Source organism: Gymnogyps californianus, chromosome 18 (assembly GCF_018139145.2).
Source record: "Gymnogyps californianus isolate 813 chromosome 18, ASM1813914v2, whole genome shotgun sequence".
Taxonomy (NCBI): Eukaryota; Metazoa; Chordata; class Aves; order Accipitriformes; family Cathartidae; genus Gymnogyps; species Gymnogyps californianus.
This window is the reverse complement of record NC_059488.1, coordinates 3132729-3148293: the sequence shown is the minus strand read 5'-3', so window position 1 is coordinate 3148293 and position 15565 is coordinate 3132729. Positions and strand designations below refer to the sequence as shown.

Sequence of the window (15565 nt, the reverse complement as noted above, 5' to 3'; positions counted from 1 at the left end):
TCTTTTTGCCGGGAAACCATCGAGAAACAGAAATTACCAATCTCACAGCTGGCACACAATACCAGATTAACCTCCATGGAAGCACTCAAGGTCAGCTCTCTTGGTCCCTGGAAGCCCTAGCTACTACAGGTATTTTCTATGGATTCATTAGCCATATGTTCCTTTTCTGCTTTGAAATACAGAACTTCATTTTCGTACTGCTGTTCCACTGCAGAAATGCTAGGCTTTGTGAGTGATGCATTTCTTCTTAGTTGTTTTTTTTTCTTTGTTGCTTTTGCACGGAATAAAACTCTTATTGCTATGGAATGAGAGCCTTGAGTGGTGCAGCATGGACAATGCCCCATGCAGCTTTTAAGGTGGTGTAGCATCAATTATCTCTTTTCAAATTGCATGCAAAGAGAGACATTGATGCATCTGCTATTTACAAGGCACATGGAAATAGCAAGATGCTACAGGTATTTATCTGGATTGTGGTTCAAACACAAGAAAGATTGCAAGGAGGTTGCAGTTTGCAGCATTGGCATGGAAGTGGTGATGTCAGAGAAAAAAAAGATTGTAACACATTGGGAGTAGACCCTTCTAAAAACTTCCACCTCTTATCCCTATTACATGAATTTCAAGAGGAAACAGGCCTATAGCCACAGGGCTCAGTTCAATAACGATCAAAGTACCAGTGTGTAAGTTCATATCTGGAGAACCTAGCTGGAGACTAATGACTGTACCTGTCCATCACCCAAAACCAAATTCACAACATGAGATAAAATATTGACATAGAAACACAGATTATTTCACACCTACTACAAGGCTAGAGCAGTCTCATCTCTCAATGTTTGTTCTCTCTTTTTTTTTTTTTTTTTAAAGTAAGAAACATCATCCCTTTATTGTTTGCCATGACATTGTCATTGTTTTGTCATATATGTTGGATGCTTTATGGATGAGGCTTTTGGAGGTCTCCAACAGTCCAAGTTGATGCATGATTTTGTATGAGAATCTCTTGGTCCCTAGAGAGCATGATGGGGTTGTGTGCACTGCCATTTCAGACATGCATGAGAAACAAACTGGAGGAAAAGGGACTCTGCATCTTGGAGGTGAATGAAACTGAGCACTCTTCAGAGAATTCTGAATTGCTTTTAAGCTGTGATGATTACTGCATTACTTATCATAATCAAGCTTTTACTTAAAAGATTTTACCTTACTCTAACTTTTGGTTTAGTTTAATTTTCATTTTAAGGAAATGTGTTTGTTTTATTTGTGTTCGTTGCCACCAAAAGATCATTATTTCTGATATAACCAGTTCTTTTTCTGTCCTGCTTTCTCTTTTTCAGCTAAACAGTGCTATTTTGACAGGATTCATATTTTGCCTCAATGCATCTCATTTCTGTTCCTGATTAAGCAAAACAGCTCTGGATTCATGCTTTTTTTTTGTTGAACATCTTTGTGTTATTTCATAAACAATCTCTTCCTTTCTAACAGGGTGGGAAAAGCTCGTCAAAACTTTTGTGTTCCTGAGTAGTAGCAATTTACTATACATTAGTGAATCTCACTGAAGATAATTGACTGTGATCTATGAGTGCTCAACCTCTGAAAATACAACCCCAGCTACCTATATAAGGCTATGCAGCAGTCATAAAGCAGCACTCTCTTTTTACAGGGGGAAAATTTATATGAGAATGTTGCTGAGCCTAATTTTCATTTATTCCAGGGCCCCTTTATCTTCTGCCTTAAAATATGCATAAAGCTTAAAGTTGAAGTTTGCAACTGACAAATCAGATCCATTTCCCTTCATGCGTTGTCTCTTATAAATTCGTAGATTGGGATTATTCAGGTAGACTCTGTTCTTATTATAATGCTTATGTGTCAACAATGCAAATAAATAAGAAGAGTGCTAGAAAGTCATTGCAGTCCACAGGCCAATGATAGATCGTATAGCAAGATTTTCCATGTAGAAAAAAACAGGTATTACTCTGTCATTTTCTCATATGACTGCTAATTTAAGGAATCAGTTGCATTTCCTCTGTAACAGAGGACTTTCTATTCTTGCTGAGAAAATGACCTAAACTTTCAGATTTAACAGCATCAGAGAGTTAGCTCTGATGGTTCCCAACTTCCTTTGCCACCCCTGTGATGGCTTATGAGAATGTTAATTTCTGTGAATGCAGATTTCAATTTTAGATTAATATCAGTAACTCTGAAAATCCAAGCTTCTCTGCCCCCAGGAAGGTTTTGTGAACAGAATAATGTCATATAAGGAAGACAAATCCATTAAACTGAAGACATGCAGACATGAAGGAATTTTCCCCTTCTTTATTGTTTTGGATTAGAACTAGTTTTGAAGAATAAATAGCATCCTTCATGTGGACACAATTAAAAGCATAAACATCTGAATCCCAACTACTCTAAACTCAGTGTCTTCCTACCCTTACAACAGGCATTATTGCAGTATTCACAGTCACTGCATAATGGCAGACACTGAGTTGTTAATAGTGCAGTAAAGCGGTTATAGTAATACTTGTCTCGTAGGGAGTTGTAATTAATGTTGGCAGAACACTTGCAGCTGTAAGACGGTCTGTAAGCTGCTTTCTGTAAGCAGTCTTTTAGCATTAATGTGGTGGTTATTACAGTTCTTTTCTTACTGTTCTGTTTTGGTATGTCTCTGAAGAGACTTTACAAGTTATCGGGGGCAGCTGAGAATGTAAATCTGTGTGTGTGGGTGCATCTCTGTGTCACTGATTACAAGTGAAATTCATTAACACGGAACATCATTAAATAATACATCATCACTACTAGTCCGTAATCTGAGTAACTGATTGACTCTCTGTCCTTATTCAGAGGAGGAACCTGAGCTTGGAAAATTATCGGTATCAGAGACTGGCTGGGATGGTTTCCAGCTCACCTGGACAGCAGCCGACGGGGCCTATGAGAACTTTATCCTTCAGGTGCAGGAGTCTGACAGTCCTGAAGAAACACGGAATATCACAGTCCCAGGCGGACTGCGCTTTGTGAATGTTACAGGCCTCAAGGCCAACACATCTTATAATGTCACACTTCATGGTGTGATTCAAGGCTACAGGACCAAACCCCTTTCTGTTGAAACCATGACAGGTATCTTTTCAAGTCACTCATCCAGTCTCATGGCTCCCTTTCTTTGCAGACAGGGATGTGAGCCAGAGCTATTGCAACTGCTCGGCAAAGCTTGCTCACTTGGTTGGCTTTGCATGGGGTGCACTGAACTCATTAAAGCTTGGCTGAACATCTCTGGCATGGAAATGTCTCATGATCAGACTTTCCAATAAGAGTCTCAGTGCCCCCATGGAGCCCTTCACTTTTAGGAATGCTTTTTTCCCCCCACCTCAGAATAGCTTGTTTTGTTCCCTTTACTTGCTTTTCTGCTGGTTGACACTAACAGCAAAACCCAACTGGCTGTTGTACACGCTCGGGAAGGCTGAGGTTGCCTTGTAAAATTATCAAAATCCATTCTTTATAGCCCAGATAATCAAAGCCCGAGAGTATGTTTAGTTTTTACCCTTCAGAAGCTACCTCTGAAATTATGCACGTGCTTCTGTGTCAATACAAACTCAGGGGTATAGTGAGTGCATCTGACTCAAAGGCAAGGACAGACACCTTCTATATGTTCTCATATAGAAAAGAACACAAATTAATTCCTACCAAGAGTAGTATCATATATTAAGCCACGTAAGGTTGTTAAACAGTCTGATTGGTCTGAAAAAGATATAATGCAAGAAGACCAAATTCAGCAGAACTACCGTGGCATAAAACTGACCTGAAAGAAGGAAGGTAAGCTCCGCATTATCAGAAGGTTGCATGAAACTAATTAGGAGCCACAAAAATTATTTGCTGGCTGATCTTGTGAAAGACAGCAGTTTTAAATGGGAGCTTATCATGAGCTTTGACTGTGAGAGGTAAATACATACTTCTGTCTATCCTCTATGGCTTACTGATTCTTCCAGGTGTTACGATCATTCGTAATGAACAGGGTATGAATTAACTGGCAATAAAGGGGCACCAGTGGCTCTTCCTTCAGATAATTTCTTGTAGACAGTATCTGCTGCCTCTGGGCTTCCTTACAGACCTTTGCAACCTCCTGTGATTGTGAGATAGCCAAGCTTGCCTCATATTTGATTTCCCCAAGCACATATTACTCAGCACAGAAGGGGATAAAACTACACATAAGAACTAAACAGAATTAAAACATGAAACGCAGTTGAGCTTGCTTGTTTCAATAACGCTTTAAACAGCCTGGCTTAGGTAGAAATGTGTCTGGCATAAGGCACTTGCCTTGGGCTGTGTCCTGCTGCAGGCTGGAAGACCTGTGCTTTGAGAATCGTGAGTGTGAGCTGGTAGCAGATTGCCCATTGAAAACAGACAAATGTGGCTGGACAAAGGAGACTGTACAGGGACAAACAAGAAAACAGACATCATGGGTGTCCTCCCTAAATATGCAATGTGCTCTCTTTTTATTAACTTAATGAAAACAGCAGAAGATGCCCTGCTGAGGTTTTCCCTTCCCTTTCTGGGTCATGCTCACCACCCGGCTTTTCAAATTTTCCCTTCTGGGGACTTCCAATTGTCAGAATTTTCTGAGCCTTCCTGTAACGCATCAGGGATGTCTACAGAGAGGAAGAAACCCCAAGGCAGCTATCACTGTTTTGCATTTTGGCTCCAGCTCCAAAATTACATGCCAGCTTTCAAAGGCTTAAGCTGAAAGGGAAAGTAGAAGAGCAAACAAAACACAACCTTTTCCTTTGGATAAAGCAATAGCTCTAGTTTTAGCTTCTCCTAATACTGGAAGCTGACTTTTTCAAATGCCCTGGGGGCATTCAGAAAAGTTCTTTTGCATCTGCTTTCGTGCTCAGACCTCAAAGACATATGGCTGCTCTTGGAGGTAAAGGGAACTAGCCATAGCTTTAAAGCTTATTTTTCTTTTTTTTTTTTCTTTTTTTCTTATTTAACATTTTGAGATGCTTTCATTTGATTTCTTCCCCTTAGTACCTGTCTGCTTGTCTGCTTGTAGCAAGCTTTTACTCAAACCCTTTTCTCCAACGGCAGCTTGGAGTGCTGCCAGCATGAGCAAAGAGAAGCACAGCATTTCTGAGCAGGAGGAGGTACAGGGCTGTCCCCTTCTGACCAATGTTGTTTCCCTCCTCAGGATTGCACCCAGACGTTGGTGAGCTAACCGTTTCCGACATTACTCCTGAAAGCTTCAACCTTTCTTGGACAACCACCAATGGGGACTTCGACATCTTTACTATTGAAATTATTGATTCTAACAGGTTCCTGGAGCCCATGGAGTTCAACATCTCAGGCAATTCAAGAACTGCTCATATCTCAGGGCTTTCCCCCAGCACTGATTTTATTGTCTACCTCTATGGGATCACTCATGGTTTCCGCACACAGGCAATAAGTGCTGCAGCTACAACAGGTATATAAAACCTACCTCAATGCTAATTCTCCTTTCTTCTAACTCTTCCTTACAGGTTGTGCCCCTTTCCCTCCCCTCAGCTACCCCATCAGTCTACCCATTACCAAATCTTCTACCTCATTGTTTGACACCCTCTAAGGAAGACCTGCCGGAGACATTTTGAACTGTGAATGTTAATCTACCATCCCATCCAGCAAAGTCAATCAGTCACATTGTGATGTGATTTCATTCACACAATAAGTTTGCTCTTGTTCAAACATTAAGGTTGGGGCAACCTCTGACACAGATGAGAAGCAAAACGAATTGCCCAAGAACCAAGTGGGAGATGATTCATTATGTTAGCCTTGCAACATGTGTTTGCTTCTGTCACACAGCATAGAGGAGACACTATTTCTCTCAGATAAGCTGATTTCTGGATACAGTTTTTATCCTGATTCTCTAAACAGGTTTCAGGCACATTTCAGTCTGTGACAGCAGGCTCCTACAAGGCAAATGCATTGCTTGAATTCAACTTCAGAATTCAGTTTACATTGGATGAGAGATTGAAAGAGTCCGTTTGACTTGATGTTGGTGAATGAAATAGGTAGGCATTTAGTTGTTGGCACATTACACATCTTGAGGTTTTACATTTGGCAGTTTTTCCAGAAAAGACAGGGAAGTCAAATGTTCGATGTGCTCTAGCCAATTACAGTATGAAAGTGGAAGGAGAGGACTAGACTACGGAAGCAGAAGGTGCATTCTCATAATAGGCAGATAATAGCTCACATGGTGATCATTTAATATCTCTACCAAATTTTGCCTGCTCACATGGTCTTAGGAAAAGTCATAGCAATTTGTTATAGCAATAGATTAATGTGGTCAATGACATTAAGCAGAATATCAAATTTCAGTGATCAGATAATACAGAGTTGCAGTTTCTAGCATCATCAGATTGTGACTATCCTCACTGAATCATGGGTAACATGGACAAGGTGACTGCAGGGGTGGTGGTATGAAAAACATTGAGAAACACAAGGCTAGATGATCTTTGTGACCTGTGGCTTATGTGAATTCGAACTTCTATATTATTCTATTTTATTGCTTTGGGTTTTAATAATTGCAATACATTTCCATTTGTTTTTCTTCCCATAGTAGAGGAACCTCTCCTTAGCAAACTCACTGTATCAAATGCTACCTCAGACAGCATGTCACTCACGTGGGAAGCGCAGGACAGTGCCTTTGACCATTTTATTCTAGAAGTCAGAAACTCTGACTTCCCTTTGGACTCCGTGGTGCACACAGTGCCAGGGGCTTCCCGGCGCTATGTAGTCACCAACCTCAAAGCTGCCACTAATTACACTGTCCAGCTTCATGGTGTAATTGATGGGCAAGGTGGTCAGACCTTGACAGCACTGGCAACCACAGGTATTTCACTGTTTCACCTTTGAGATTTGCTTTTTTCTCTTCTTTCGTTTGCTGTCCACCGAACTGCTCTAAAACATGGCTCCAACTCATCATTGTTCCTTTGGTAAATTATAGGGAGATCACTATGAGGGGAGGCTGAAATACGCTGGGCTTGAGAGTGCTTGGAAAAAGAGAGATCTGAGACAATGGAAAAGGCTGAAAAAGTGCCCCCAGCATTAAGGGAGCCAGTAGTAAACCATGATTGGTTTCCTTATATATACACTTATCTGCAAGGTCTGTGTATATATAATTGACTTGCTCCAGATGGTTAATATTTTTCACAGATCATCTTTGCACTTGATCTGGAATAAAGTTCTTGTTCGTCCCATCCTCACTTGCTTTGTTGTGGGTGGGAGGCCTTCATGTCTTTATCAGCCTGAAGAGGCACCTGCATGTCATTTTGGTTCTTTGTTCTTAAAACCAAATGTCTTCAAAGACATTTGCATCTCTTGGGGGAGTTTCATGCAGCATGCTAAATGATCAACCAAAACTGCATGGAGTGGTCTGGCCACCTTGTGCTGGTTCTGATGTTCTTCTCTGCCTAGTATTTTTATGTGTTCCCAGCAGAAAGCAGGGCTCAAAAAGCAAGTTCACCCTTTCTTGATAGTCAGCCCACCACTCTGTCACTTGCATTGCTACCTTTGAGTCTCTAAGACCTGTCTTGTTTCACTGGATGTCAGAGCTGTTCCTATGGTGACAGTGATTCCAGGATGGCAGGAGATCACTAAGACTTGCCTGAAGAGATAATTTCAACTTATTTTGCATGTAGTGTTCTTTGGAGTCTGGGTGTCATGATGTGAACGTGCCTGACTGGATGCAAGTGGCATGTGAAGGAATGTGGCCATTTCAGGACGAGACTGGAAAGGATGGGTTTGTCCTCTCTGACCTGCATGCGGGGCTGATGGCTCCATGCTCTGTTTCACTGGGTTCTCCACCCAAGCCTGTTTGCTTTGTGGATATTTTCTCATCTCCTCCCCTGTCTTTGGAAGTACCGTGCTTACATGGTGACATCTTCACTGTCAGCCATGAAGGCATTGACGGTCACTGGTGGACAGCATGACGACAGCATGTGTCCTTAATTGGGGCCACTTGGATTCACCTGTTCCTAGACAATTCCAGAGAAGGTGGACTATTATTTAAAAGTCTTACAATGAGGGACAGGAGTAAAAGTTGGAACATCTCGCAGCAGTTCATGTTTTAGTTAAGAAAAGGATTTCATTCTTTCACTGTTCTCTTTGTCAGTGGGATACATCTTTCTTACTTTTCTCCCAGCATGAATCACTTACATAGTTATTTTCCTGTATCTCACTGGCTGCATTTTCCAAGGTGTTCTTGGTTTATACTCGATTGGCAAGAGAAAAAACAGAAAATCAGCCCTGAGAGCAGACACAGGATTCTCTGACCACCTGACTGCCAGGTCATGTTTGTGCTCTCTCTGTGCTCTAATGAATCTTTAATAATTTTATGCTAAATGGAACAGCTTTAAAACAGAATGGGTAAGGAGCTCTCCCCCTCCTGTAGCCTGAAGGCCAAGTTTCTCCCATGGCAGGGGAGAGATGTGATTTTGAATTTCCTCTAGCAGAAAAGGAAGGTCTTTGCTTCTTAAGAAAGTGCCCTGACCACTGAACAGTCAGAAAGGAGAGCAACAGCAATGTGGTGGGGTTTTTTTGTTCAGTCTATTAGATATTCTCTGATTGTGCCTAATCAGAGGATGAGGAACACCTTATCTGTGGAGTCCAAGGAGGTTTTGGCCTGAGATTAGTGCTGAGATTGTTAGGATTGAAACCCCTCATAAACTTCAGGATCCAAAAGTAAAAGTATCTACAACTCCAGGCAACAGAAACACTAAACAGAAGCTGAACTGGGATTTCAAGGATGTCTGTTTTGTACTCACCTAATTCCTGCCTGAATCCTACTTTATGTACTTTGGAATTGCTATGGGTTTGTATTCCCATCAAATTCACAGTGTGGAGTTCCTGCAAGTTCTATGGTTTTACCACAGGACTGTAAGCTGTTGGTTCTTCTGTAAATCAGGCCCACATTTCATTAGGAAAATTGAGTTTATTTAAGAAAATTCAATGAAAAAATAAATTAAAAGTCAGCACTAATTTCAGTGGCTTCTTTCCAAAACTTTACAAAATAGCTCCTGCAATGCTCCTTTTTTTTTCTTCAACCACTGCAAAACAAGGGCTAAAACGTTCAGCCTTATCTTTAAGCATCTATAAACCTCCACTGCTAATTCCCTCAGCCCCCCGGAGTAACGCTGTCTCTTCACCTGTGTTCCTTTCTCCTTCAGAGGCTGAGCCACAGCTGGGCACGCTCACACTCACAAACGTTACCCCCGACAGCTTCAACCTCTCATGGACCACAAGAGATGGGCCTTTTGCCAAGTTTGTTATACACATTAGAGATTCCTATGCAGCACATGAACCCCAGGAGCTTACGGTGTCAGGACGTGCTCGCAGCGCTCACATCTCAGGCCTGCTAGATTACACTGGCTATGACATTAACATTAAGGGGACCACCAATGCAGGTGTTCACACAGAGCCCCTCACTGCTTTTGTCATGACAGGTACCTGCTTAAAGGTTTGGAGTCTATTTATTGGCTTATAAAAATGCATATTCCAGCATGGATTAAAAAAAAAAAGACTCTCTACAGCACTGAATATCTCGTCCAGCAACAATGGTTTTGTTTGCAAACTTAGTGCAAGGATGGGTCAGACCAGTCATGTTGACCTTAAAAAAAATTTCTAGGAGGAGTACTAGTTTGAAGTGAGTTAAGAGCCCTCTGGAGTCTTCCTCCCATGTCTAATAATCTTTTTTAACTCCTGAAGTTTGAGGGGGAAATTTGCCTAATACTCAGTAGTTGCATCTAAAGGATCCAGAGAGGACTGGATTTTAGAACACCTCCTGTCCTGTGATGTCCCCTCAACACATCCCTTATGTCTGAATATTTTGGCCAGATTTTGACTGGGATTGGTTGTATATCACGTGCCTCCTAGATGATCAAATAAATGCCACAAAATTCACCTTCTATATATTATGTGGCCAATATGTGCTACTAGGGCTTGTCACATAGACATATGGACGCCCTAAATAGGATTAATGGAGAAATTGAGGCCTTTTCCTTTTTCTCCTCTCTTCATTAACATGCAGTGGGAACACCAGTTGCAGTAGCAGCATCCCTCACAGCATCTGGGCTGTCAGTTTCGGTGAAAGGCAATGTCCATGATCATTTTCCTTAAGGCAAACGGTTGCATTTTGCACCAGCTCTGATCTGCCTCCGATGACATTCAGTCACATAGTCGGAAGTGAGCGACTCTGATTCCAAAACCCCTGCTCTTTTGCTCCACCAGAGCACAAATGCTGCACTTTTTGAAAATAAACCATGAACACTGGTATTTTGAGAGGAAGCTTCCCATAGCTAGGTAAACATGTGGCACTTTCTACACAGCAGAAGGATGTGCCAGCAGTTCACATAAACCTGCTGGATTTAGAGTGTTGATGTCACTCAACACGTATCCCAGGAAAATAATTTCAGCATTTTGGGCTCTTAATTTGTTTACCCACCCTCCCAGAGACCAAACCAAAATGTGACTCTGGGGTTGCTTGATTAGAAGCAAATAAGCTGCAGAAATGTCTCCAAATTGAGTAAATTCAAGCTGAATCGCTGGCACCCAAATGTGTAAACATCAAAACATAAGGACTTCCAAATTATAAAACCTTAGGAAGGAATTTTTATGCCAAATTCTAACAGAACATCAATTTCAGCAGTTATGAAATATCAAACCCAAACCCAAAACTCTTTCCCAGAGAAAGTTCTGTGTTTAACTAACTGGTATTTTCTTAAGTGAGTGGAATTTGAGTAATTGGAAGATCAGATGAGTTAGCTCCTGAGCCAACAAAGCAAAATTTGTCAAATAATTTAGAGAAATACTAGTAATGCCTGGGATCCAGGATCAAGGCCAGGGCTTAGCAGAGCCAGTTGATCTTCCTATTTGACTTGTCAGATTTTGAGTAAGCAAAATACACTGAGAAACTGTCTTGTGAAAATTTGGCCTTTTTTTTTTCAGACACTTGGTGGGAAAGTTTTGAGGAGTTGATCCACAGCCTCTAAACTTTGACAGATGTCATGCTCATGTGAAAAAAAAGACCCCTCGCTGGAATTTCTTTAAGTTGTCAACATACCACACTAGCAGCTGCCTGTGAAGCTCTTTGGACAGATTATTGCTCTGTTCTGCAGTCATTAGCCCCTGCCCTTAGCCAGTGCAAACTCTGGCTTCTCTCCTATCCCCCGCAAAAAACAATCTTGCAAGTATTTAGTACTTGCACTAGCTATGGCCCTGACTGATCAGTGTCCTGCTTCTGGCAGTCCTTCTGGCATCTCTGACCCCTCCACCATTGAAAAGAAAAGCTGGAGAAATTCACATGAAGTAGAGAGGTAAAGAAGCAAAATACAGGAATTGTGAATGCCAAAGTTGAGGCTTATCCCTAAAGCACGGATGGTGGACGCAAGTGGAAGGAAATGAAATCTTTATGCATAGCATTTCTAAACCAGTTTTGGTTATAACTGTCTTACAGTGCATGTGTAACAGAAGAAATGTGCTTACACAGTGAGCTTGGAAGGAATTTCAGTGGAGCTTGTGAGATGAGGTGCTGAGACACCCATGATGAAATTAAAAATTGAGCATCTAACTTCTGGAGGCTCCATTGAAAATCCTAGTCTTGTGGTCCTGGCTATGCACTTATATCAAATCCATACTTTGGGGGAAAATGTGATTTATGTTTGGTGGAATCTGTGACACTTTCTAATTTGCAATGTTTTTCGCTTCTTTTTTGTGTGTTTTTGCACCTTCCCTTCTTTTAGAGGCCATGCCCCCACTGGAAAACCTAACTGTCTCTGATATTAACCCTTATGGGTTCACAGTGTCGTGGATGGCATCGGAGAATGCCTTTGACAACTTTCTAGTAGTCGTGGTGGATTCTGGCAAGCTGCTGGACCCACAGGAGTTCCTCCTTACAGGAGCCCAGCGGCAACTGAAGCTTAAAGGCCTTATTACTGGCATTGGCTATGAGGTTATGCTTTATGGTTTTGCCAAGGGGCACCAAACAAAGCCCCTAAGCACTGTGGCTGTTACAGGTATTTTAACGTGAACAAATTGTTCTCTTCCACCCTTTCTTTCTTGCTTTTCTTCTCACATGGAAGATGTTTAATGCGATCCATTTGCAAAGCAAACCTTGGCTTTTGCATCCTTTTCTGCATCGTGGCTACACTTAACTCCTGATTTATGATAGGTTCACCAATGAAATTCTGTTCCTTTTAACTTGATGTTTCCCTTTTTTCTTTATGAGGGATCCTGTAGAGGCGCATGACGTGGGTTGAGGGGTGAAAGTTTCTGGTATGGTCATGCAGGTACTTCTAACCGTAATCTTTAAAGAAAAAATGGCTGCATGTGGGAGCTCGTCTTGTTAACAGCTGCTGGGCGCATCAGCATTCTCCAGCTTGCCAACCAACAGGACCTTCAGGAAGAGTCATACTGGATTTCTTGCCCATGGCCTCCTTTCTTTCACTCTCTGTGTGGGTTCCACCCACAGACCATCAAGTGCCATCATTGCTACCCATAAAGTTGGCATCTCTCTCCAGAAAGCCTTAGCTCATGTTTTCAACCTCTTCATAGCTGCCGTTTTCCAGCAGCATTTGAGCTTTCTTGAAAAGTCATTGCAGACTGATTCTCTAGCCCCATAACCATCAAGTCTCATTTGCATGTTGCTGACTATGCAGCAGTAAATCTGGGGGTTACCTGACTGGAGGTTTGCGAGAAAATAAATAGGAATGTCTTTCTGTGGAAGAAAGAAGTGCATTGGAGATGCTGTAAGATAGTAACTGCTCCAGTAGCATTTCTCTAGGTAATGATGCCTGACCATACCGAGCTAAAGATATTTTGCAGGTAATTAATAACTTACAGCTCCTGGGATCCTCTTGAATGGGTTCTTTCACTAAAGATAGTAGGTCTTGCGTTTGGATTTAAGTGTGCTGTTTAAGGGATATGAATTGTCATGATTCCCCTTTGCTGCTTCAGCATTTGTTTAATATCGAAGTAAAGGATTTATCTGATTGGAAGCATTACAGATGCCAGAAGTGCATGAAATAAGGGTTTTGCATGAAGAAAAAGACTCTTTCAAGTGGCTTCTATGTTGTCCTCCTAACAGAGAGAGACCTGACGATATTACAGGCATGCCTGCAGTTCTATAACAAGAGCTTGTTTTTATCGTACATAAAGGTTTTGCACAGGTAGCAAGGGAGAAATGCACATGAAACTTACTATTAGCATGTGTAACTTTGCATGTCAGAGGCAAATGGTGTATGTCCGTGCAGTGGATTTGCTATTAAAGAGTGAAAATTTGAATGGGCCTGTACACACTCACATGTATCTTCTTCAGTATGTGTATAATGCTAATATTCTTTCTTTTTTTTTTTTCAATAGCTGGCAGATTGTTTCCCTTTCTTTGAACTGTGGTTGGATTCTTGCAGTATGCTATATCCAGACCTCAGGCAGGTCTCTAATGAACTGATTAAAAAATCATTTCTTTTCCCTACTGCTATCTTCTCCTTTTTTAGAAGCAGAACCCGAGGTCGACAACCTTCTGGTTTCAGATGCTACTCCAGATGGCTTCCGTCTGTCCTGGACTGCAGATGATGGGGTTTTCGACAGTTTTGTTCTAAAAATCAGGGATACCAAAAAGAAATCTGATCCACTGGAACTAATAGTACCAGGCCATGAGCGCACCCAGGATATAACAGGGCTGAAAGAGGGTACTGAATATGAAATTGAGCTCTATGGAGTTAGCAGCGGACGCCGTTCCCAACCCGTAAATGCAGTAGCAACCACAGGTATTGTCTTTGCAGTAGGAAAAGCGTAACATGTTCATGCCTGTTTCTTTCAGCATGTCTCCTTTTCATAGCCAGCTTGCACTGTTACTGAGGTGTTTGAACTGTGTCCTGCATGTCTCTTATCCAAGTTACTGGTTCAACGGGGTGTAGTTATTTATAATCTGGGATTCCTTAGCCTCATCACTGTCTATTTAATATGGTTTTATTTAATTACTTTCATGATCTGAAATTAGGCAGCAGAATCTAGCAATTAAAACACTGGCTTTGAGAGCCAAGAAATATTGTTTCTGTATCAGCCTTTTTCAGTGATTTCCTGGGACTAATTATATATCACCACTCCACAACGATTTACCTCCCTAGAAAAGGGGTATGACAAAATGAATTTACTAGAGCTATTGAGAAGTCTGTTTATGGCTTGATCAGCAAAGGACTAAGCACCATTAACTTAGACTTACCAGGATCTTACCAGGAGCAACATGTGCTCAATAATTGCAAATAAACTTGAGTGTCTCGCAAAATCAAAGCTTTGAACTCCCTCAGCAGAAGTTGCTTTATATTCTCATTCTTGTGTGTCAAAAATTCTGATGTAAATTATCTTAGTGACTTAGCCAGGTAAAATGATCCAGAAGAAAACATGCCAGGTATGACTATCAATTCATGCCATTTTGTTTTAAAAATACCAAGGCCTTAATCCTCAAGTGCAGCATGCCAGTTCCACAAAGCTGGAGTTCTTGCCTTTCATAGTCTCACACTAATGAAGAAACATTGTAAACATAACTGCAAATGTCTGCTGTCTGAAGTTAGCCTAAACCTATATATGTTTCTGAAAAATCTCCACCAGAACAGAGCCTCATTTTCTCAGTGCCAGGGAGAAGAAGGAAGTTTTTGCTATTTGTAACTGGGCTATTTTTTCTTATATTATTTTTCTATGAAAATAAGGAGATATTAGTCAAGTAAAAAATTCTTGAGGCTTAGGTTGAATTCCTGAGATTAATTTAAACAAAAAAAGGTTTATAATTTGAAGCGTTTCATTTTGGCACTTTTGAATGAAGCTTTTCAATTTTTCCACCAAAATCGTGGTTTCATTTTGAAACATATTTAAATCTAAAGCAAATGAAGCAATGTCCTATGACCCAAATTCTCTCCTTTAAAAATTTTGAGCTTGCTGATATGAAAACATAATTGTTTCAAATCAATCTAATTTCGGGAGGAGGGGAACAAGAAGGGGACGCATGAGGAAGCCAACAGAAATTCATAAAAGAGGCGTTTGCTCAGCTGTAGCGGTGTACTCCAGACAACGCACAGGAAAGGGACAACAATAACTCAGTATTGAACAGCTTTTCCTGAAGTAGCATGGCCTCATGATTCACCTTAATGTCTGTGTGCCAGTTGTTAGCATGGAAAGGCATATTTCTAACCAGCTCCACTGATTGCCATCACATCCCTTGAATAAACAGCAAGGGCATATATACACTCACCCAGACATTTACATGAAGCAGAACATGCATTCATCACAAGCCACCTTTCTCTAGGCTCATGCGGGTTGACTCATAATGGATAGGGATGTTTAAAGTCAACTGCACTTGTTAGCAGCATGTCCCCATTTTCACTGACTTCCAGGATATTTATGGTAAACCACTAAGAGTTATCATTTTCCTCATGACTACATTCTTACTCAGTTCTTTCAGGGAGATTTAACACGTCACCTACTGAAGCAAATAGCCCAAAAGATGTTTGTCAGATGTAAATAGCCCATGGATAATTGATAACAGAGCTGGAGCCACAAAAAT

The 15565-nt window shown here is 41.2% G+C and overlaps 1 protein-coding gene across 4 annotated transcripts in view; it reads left to right on the top strand.

Annotated features, from left to right (window-relative positions):
- TNC (tenascin C) overlaps window positions 1-15565 on the top strand; it is a 74084-nt gene that overhangs the window by 43369 nt on the left and 15150 nt on the right. Inside the window, exons 11-16 of one of the 4 annotated variants that reach the window (XM_050907715.1) lie at window positions 2830-3102; window positions 5168-5440; window positions 6572-6844; window positions 9180-9455; window positions 11751-12023; window positions 13503-13775. In XM_050907715.1, the coding sequence (XP_050763672.1) occupies window positions 2830-3102; window positions 5168-5440; window positions 6572-6844; window positions 9180-9455; window positions 11751-12023; window positions 13503-13775 (1641 nt within the window). The remainder of the gene's footprint in view (window positions 1-2829; window positions 3103-5167; window positions 5441-6571; window positions 6845-9179; window positions 9456-11750; window positions 12024-13502; window positions 13776-15565) is intronic. The other 3 variants (XM_050907716.1, XM_050907717.1, XM_050907718.1) reach the window with 3 other exon arrangements.